Raw genomic sequence first — 7,937 nt, forward strand, 5'->3', positions numbered from 1 at the left:
GCGCCATGACGGCGGAAGACTGGAAACGGAGGTCGGTCTTGAAGTCCTGGGCAATCTCTCGAACCAGGCGCTGGAAGGGCAGCTTTCTGATGAGCAGCTCTGTGCTCTTCTGGTAGCGACGGATCTCACGAAGGGCCACGGTACCGGGCCTGTAACGGTGAGGCTTCTTCACTCCTCCTGTAGCAGGAGCAGACTTACGAGCAGCCTTGGTGGCCAGCTGCTTTCGTGGGGCCTTGCCTCCAGTGGACTTGCGAGCAGTCTGCTTGGTACGTGCCATCTTGCTAAGTAATGCGGGAGCGCATCCAGAATTTACTATTTATACCCTCCCTGCACGTGGCCACACCCCTATCCGGTCTCCCATTGGTTACTCAGTCACTCCCACAAGCCAAATCCCATTGCAAACATGCTCAGTGCATTCTCTTGCAAAATATTTCGCACCAGACATAAAACACCACCAAAACAAGCATCACATACAACACACAAATACACAGCCATCTCACACGTACAAATACACATAGAACAAACTCCAAAAACAGGGCCAAATCACATTTAGAAAAAAGGCACAAACGTGCATCAGCACACGGCCGCTACTCCAAGGCTCTCGCAGGCGGTATATAAGGCAGAAATCCCGGTTGCTTAAGTCAGTTGCAAACCAACACACCGCAAGACTAACAGCATCATGACTGGCCGTGGCAAGGGAGGCAAGGGTCTCGGAAAGGGAGGAGCCAAGAGGCACAGGAAGGTGCTTCGTGATAACATCCAGGGTATCACCAAACCTGCCATCCGTCGTCTAGCCCGACGAGGCGGTGTCAAGCGTATCTCCGGTCTCATCTACGAAGAAACCCGTGGCGTGCTCAAGGTATTCCTCGAGAACGTAATCAGGGATGCCGTCACCTACACCGAACACGCCAAGAGGAAGACCGTCACTGCCATGGACGTCGTCTATGCCCTGAAACGCCAAGGCCGTACCCTGTACGGTTTCGGTGGTTAGATCGCCTCGCCCCCCGTGCCAACACATCTTGAAATACTTCTTCGAGATGACGTTGCAATACCCGGACCTTTTTAGGTCCACACAATATTCATATAAGCAAAGTTCACCATGACTGATTTGACCAAATAAAAGAGGATATTCCTCTTCTAATTCTTCTTTTTCCTCTTCTTCTTAGAGAATATAAATCAAATTATTCTTATCATTAAGCTCAGGCCTTGTACTGATATCTCCATCATTAATTCTAGCAAATATCATTATTCTTCTTCACTGGAATATTTCAATTATTGGTAGTATATGTGCTGTGTATCATATGCTTGAATTTAATTTCGTAAAAGAGTATCGTTACCGAGTCATTCATTATCTTGTTGGCACCAATGATGGTTGTTATCATTATTATGTATAGATATACATATATTATCCTGACATTTCATACTAACACTATTCTCTCCCTGTCCCAAAGATTCATATATTGTTACTATTGTATAAATACACATACGTATATGTATGTGTGTGTGTTCATATATATATATATATATATATATATATATATATATATATATATATATATATATATATATATATATATATATATATATATATATATATATATATATAGAGAGAGAGAGAGAGAGAGAGAGATGTACATATATATGTACTATATTTACAGCACAAACGTCATCATTGTCATTATTATATTATTATTATATTATTATTATTATTATTATTATTATTATTATCAAACTGGGAAAAGCCATATGGTGATGAATTACCTATACATTTTCATGCATCAGACGTCACCCACTCGTGAATTTGAAGACGAGATCGGTTAAAATGTTTCAAATCAACCAATCACGCCAACGGCCATAGCAAGTTGAATGCCCCTCTTCTTGCCCGATTGCGAACACCAGATGCTGTTGGCGTCTAACTTTTCTTTTCTTTCTCTCAATTTTTGTCTCCTTTTTTTTTTTTTTTTTTTATCTTTTTCTCTTTATTACCGTCGATATGATACGATTGCTAAATAATCATTATTATTACTATAAGATGTATAATGGGATTATTGCTGGCATATGAATATCTTACTTTGCTCAAATCATTTTATGACTGGAGAGAGAGAGAGAGAGAGAGAGAGAGAGATTTTTTTTTTCTGTCGTTTAATTTGCAATACAATGTATATTATAGTATATTATGCAAGGCTCTTTCCTCTGCAATTGCATTGCATTATTATTATTATTATTATTATTATTATTATTATTATTATTATTATTATTATAACGTAACAGTTCAATAAATCCAAAAAGGGATTTTAGCTGTTCAGTCATGATGAGATTTTTGCTTATAGGATTGGAAATGTGGTTCCAAATTGGAACCGAGGTTTTTTACACAGAATGCCTGCCAAGCAAAACTTTGCCAGTTTACTTGGAGGATGTGTATTTGGTGACGGCCTTGGTGCCCTCAGAGACGGCGCTGGCTTCGGCCAGTTCACCAGACAGCAGAGGCGGCGGACAGCAGTCTGGATCTCCCGGGAGGTGATGGTAGAGCGCTTGTTGTAATGGGCCAGACGGGAAGCCTCGGCAGCGATGCGCTCAAAGATGTCGTTGACGAAGGAGTTCATGATGGACATGGCCTTGGAGGAGATACCAGTGTCGGGGTGGACCTGCTTCAGTACCTTGTAGATGTAGATAGAATAACTTTCCTTCCTCCTCCTCTTCTTTTTCTTATCACCCTTGGCAATGCTCTTCTGAGCCTTGCCAGCCTTTTTGGCGGCCTTTCCGGAAGTCTTGGGCGGCATGCTGACAGCGTCTACTGAGTCAAACCAGCTATGATGCCAGCAGATCTAGGCCTGACATTTTATACAAAACCGGCGGGTTTGAAGCACCGGGGAGTCTACTTTTCATTGGCTGATTCAAAGGCGGGTTGCACATTGATTGGCCAGCGTGTGCAATGTGTGAGCCAGCCGGAGGGTATAAAACAGCTAGGTTCAACCAGCCCGCCCATCAGTTGCTGCTCGGCCTCCGTAGCAGTAACATCTCTTCTGAGACCTTCTCTGGCGAACGTGAGCGACAGCGAGCGATAGCGCCATCCCAGTCGACGATAGCGGCGAGATTTCCAGCGATTTTCGGCGGAAACTTTCGGCGATTGACGACGACACCGAGAATTATACTTCTGAGAGAGCTCTCTCACATTTTATAAGGAAAAGGTTCATATGACATCTTTCTCTCTCAAATATTTTCCATTACTAACAGTCTCTCCTGCCTAAAATTCGGTAGCCGTTGGGTCTGAAAACTCCGATTGAAGCAGGGTCAAGGGACAAAAACTTTCTACTCTCGCAATCCTTAATTGCAAGTAGCACAGGAACGATAGGCTGGTGTCTCCCATAAACCAGGTTAGGCCCTTCAGGCAAAAATAAAAAATATAACAACACACACATACACATACATTCTCTCTCTCTCTCTCTCTCTCTCTCTCTCTCTCATCTCACAGATAGACGAAGACGAATGCAGCCATGGACCAAGTAACCCAGCCCACACCCACCACTGCAGAAGCACCTGAGAACCGGAAACGGACAACGTCTTCTCTTCCTCTTTTTCAGATGCCCCTGAAGCAGTTTAGACCTCGCCTAGACTCCTCCACCTCCGAAGAAGAATCCACCACAGCCACTCAAGAGGACAAGGAAAAACCCCCCTGCCATGGACACAGATGATGGATTCCAGCTTGTCACCAGGAACAAACGCAAACAAGGACCACCAGCAGCACCTTCACCCTCACATGGAAAATACTTGATAACTCCTCCAACAGGAACCAGTGCATATGAATTCGTTAAGGACCTCGAAAAGAAGGGTAAGTGTTCAAGGTAAGACCACCACCAGGGGAGAACTGTTTGCAATACCCTCAGACCTGAATACAAATGAATATATGAAGAATAATCCTGCCAGCTTTAAATTCCTCAATCCTGACGACAAACCCTGCAGATTTATACTATGCCATTACCCTCTGCAATTTGAAACCAAGGTTATTCTGGAAAATCCCAGGGTAATCAAAGCAGAGAGATGCCATACAAAAGGACCCAACCCCCAGCCAACCCGCAAAGTCCTAGTAGAATGGAAAGGAACTCAGCCTTAAGTCACTGAACCTTGGCATGTGGGGCTCCTTCCCCACCATGGACTTCACACCAGAACCTCTGAGGTGCTTTAACTGTCAGAGGTACGGACACCATAGCAGTGCCTGCACCGCCAAAGCCATTTGTGGGGTATGTAGTGGAGACATCCCACAAAACTCTGCACAGACAAATTTAAGAATGGACAAGAAACAAATGCCAGATGCCCCTCATGCAAGGGGAACCACCATGCGTGGACAGAAAATGCCCGATAAGGCTACAGAAGATAGACACTCTTAAAGGAATCACACCTCGGAGCCTCTCCCTGGACACACACACACACAGACCAGACCACAACACACAACAGCAAGCTCCCACCACCCAGCAGGGACCAAAGTCCTTTGCTGCTGCTGTTAGGGGGTCGCAACAAAGCCCCCAAAAACACACGACACACCCCCAGCATAAGACACAGTCCTATGCTGCTGCAGCTGGAGGGCCTAGACCCAACAGGACTCAAAGTCAGCCTCACTCAGAAAAAGGAACACAAAACACTCCCCAAACCACACCCAGACCAACACACACCAACGAACAAATAAACAAACATAGAAGGAAAATCAGCTTCTCAGAATCGGCCAAGCCGACCAACACATACATCCTAACCAATCTCCTGTTCCCGAAACCCGACAAATCCTCCTCACTCCAAATCCTAAAACTAGCTCCACTGTTCCTGGCTCCCCAAAGCCATATAACCCAGTCTCCCCTCCTCCTCCCACCCCACAAAGCAACAGGTTTGAAGTTCGCCCAGAACTAAACAAGACAAATATATCGCACAGACTCAAGACCTCACAAATCTACTGGTGCAAATGCTATTCAAGTTTGCAGAACTAACAGGATCAAACTTCTCAGAGGAAATAGCCAAAGAAGTCGTTGAAAAGTGCATAAGAACGTCCAGAGGACTCTTTGCATCACATGCCATACACTAATAAACAACAACAGTGCAAATGGCACTACAAATACACCCGGTGTCAGTTTTCATTCCAAGTAATAGTACCAGGTACATCTCCAGTGCCAGGGCCAACCTCAGAGTTGGTAGTCAAGGCACATCAAGTGCAAATGACGAACTAGGAAACAACAACAACACAAATGACTGCAGAGACACAGACACAATAAAAGTCCTCCGTGGAACATACTAAGTGCAAACAATAAATACGCATTCCTGCAAGCACACACACAAACAACTAATACGACATCATAATGTTACAAGAAACACTTGTAAGGGAAATCCAAATTTTCATTTAAAGGTACAAAGTGTACAAAACACCATACACAGACACTAAAAGAGGACTAATCACCCTAGTTAAAAACACAATCCCCTCAAAGAAGGTAGACAACATCCCTTGCGGAGATGATGTAGAATCACTCAGCGTAAAACTCACACTTGCAAACACAACACTGACGGTACACAAACATATACAGGGCTCGGGACAACACATTCGAAGGGGAAGCACTCTTCAGTGCAGCGACACAGGAACACACTAATGGAGGAGACTTCAATGCACATCACCCAAGCCTGAACTCTACACAACAAACAACACAAAACTGGAAGACATCTACACCAGTTATCATGTGAATTCCCAGAGGTGTGCCTTTTAAACAGTGGAGAGCCAACTCACCTAAAAGGAGGAAGACTAGATCTTACCTTCACTAACTCCGCCTAAAGGAGCAAGCAGCAACATGGAAGCTGCACGAGACCCTCACAAAGCGACCACATAGCCATTGACATTGGCCTACGGCTCAAAAAGCTGCCCCCCATACCACCGCCACCAGAAAGATGGAACCCCAAGTTTGCAAACTGGGCTACATTTGAAGCCATAATGACGAGATGGGCGAGGAACTACCTTGAAAACCCTGCAAACGATATAGAACTCTTCTATGAAGAGTTCATCAGCAACTCAGAGAGGCAGCAAACATGTCCATGCCAAAGATCAACGATCCAAGATCGATCACAAAGATGCATGGTACTACTGTGAAAGGGTCAAAGAACTCAATGCCAGAGTAAACAGAGTGCGGAAACTCTTAGACGGGAAACCATCTGAGGGAGATGCACAGACTTCTCAGAGAGGTAATAGCCCATGCAACTGAAGAGACAAAAGAAAATTAAACAACAGGCATGGTATGACTGGTGTGCAAACATCAGCAGACAAACTCCAGTAACCCAGATCTGGAGATTCCTTGCAAAAATTGCAGGGAAAGGAAGAACAGCGCAAAGCATCCACCCCAACCCACAAGAAGAAGCTGACAATATAGCCAGAAACTTTGCAGAAAGGACAAAATCCCACAACCTTCCCCAAACAACACGGGAAAAAATAAATGAAATCTCCCCAGCAAGATGGAGGGAAATCAATACTGCCTGCAACACACCTGATGACACAGACACACCCTTCCACTATGGAAGAACTAAACAGTGCACTCAGCAAGGGGAAAAGAGACACAGCCCCTGGAGCAGATGCAATCAATTACAGCATGCTGAGACACATGGGAGACCCCTGCCAAACAGGTATATCTACTCCTGGTAAACAGGACATATGCAGAGCACACCAGGCCAAAGAAATGGCAACAGCAAGACACACAACCAATACCTAAGCCAAAAGAGGAAGGCGCATACAGGCCGATATCCCTCATCAGCTGCACTGAAAAGGTTGCAGAAAGAATGGTTCTGAACAGACTACTATGGAAAGCAGGGCCCCTACATCATAGGCTCTATGCCTATAGGGAAGGAGTAGGCACCCATGAGTGCCTTACAGATGTGCTAAGTGCCATAAATGGCAGAAAATCCATAGTGGTCTTCTTAGATCTAGAAAAGGCATATGAATTAGCCAATGCAGCAACCATCCTCTCCTCCCTAGTCAGAAAGAGGATCAAGGGCAACCTGCTTACATGGACAAAAGGATACATGCAAGACAGAGAAGCAAGAGTAGTGTTCCAAGGCAGAATGTCAGAATACTACTCTCTTGAAAACGGCACTCCACAGGGGGGCATTCTAAGCCCCTTCTTATTCAATGTCCTTATGGAAAATGTAGCCTGTCTCGAGCTACCACAAGGAGTAGAGGTCTTCATATATGCTGACGATGTTTGCATCGTCAGCTCTGGCCCTCAAGACAGCTCCAAACGATGCAAGAAGCCTTGCAAAAACTTGAGGACAAGTGCACACAACTGGGACTCAAAATCAACAGAAATAAGACAAAAGCCATGGCAATAAAACATGATCAAAATCCACCAACCTTCTACTGAAAGGAGACGTCATAGACTGGGTGGATAGCTACACATATCTGGGAGTCTGCATTGCAGATTCACTATCTCCTGAGAAGCAAATACAGCTCCTCCAAGCCAAAACAAAAATAGGGCTTAATGCCCTAAAGAAGGAAAATCACATCATTGCAAAGAAGGTGCGACATACCATCTGCTCAGGAGGTTCTACATACAAAACCATCAGAGCACAGTAGACGCAGCACCAGTCCTGACAAATCTCAGAAAGGATCAACAGCAGAGGCTGGAAGTCATCCAAAACAACGCAATGAGACTTATACTTGGAGCCCCAATGTGGACAAGATTTTGTCTCTTGAGGGCAGAGACACAACTGCAGTCTCTCAAGCACAGGATAGGCCAAAGAAATATTGCCATTCTGTGCAAAACCATCAGAAACGACAGAAATGGACCACACAAAAAAAACAAAATGCAAGCGTGTATAAACTTGCACGAAGAAACTAGACCCGCCAAAAACCTATGCGGGCAGTATACTCCAGACACTGAGAGAACTGGGTATGCAGGACACAGTGAAAACACTAACAAAGG

At 44.7% G+C, this 7,937-nt stretch overlaps 1 protein-coding gene and 2 pseudogenes across 1 annotated transcript; 1 reads left to right on the plus strand and 2 right to left on the minus strand.

Annotated features, from left to right (window-relative positions):
* The window catches only part of LOC135208066 (uncharacterized), a 34,295-nt pseudogene extending 33,509 nt beyond the window's left edge, over positions 1-786 (minus strand).
* Positions 680-991, plus strand: LOC135208067 (histone H4). Its single transcript, XM_064240214.1, has one exon. It carries the CDS (start codon positions 680-682, stop codon positions 989-991), a length of 312 nt encoding a protein of 103 aa, XP_064096284.1.
* A 1,348-nt stretch (positions 992-2,339) lies between these two features.
* LOC135207675 (histone H2B-like) lies at positions 2,340-2,973 on the minus strand (annotated as a pseudogene).
* Positions 2,974-7,937: the final 4,964 nt, after the last annotated feature.

Source organism: Macrobrachium nipponense, chromosome 34, assembly GCF_015104395.2.
Source record: "Macrobrachium nipponense isolate FS-2020 chromosome 34, ASM1510439v2, whole genome shotgun sequence".
Taxonomy (NCBI): domain Eukaryota; kingdom Metazoa; phylum Arthropoda; class Malacostraca; order Decapoda; family Palaemonidae; genus Macrobrachium; species Macrobrachium nipponense.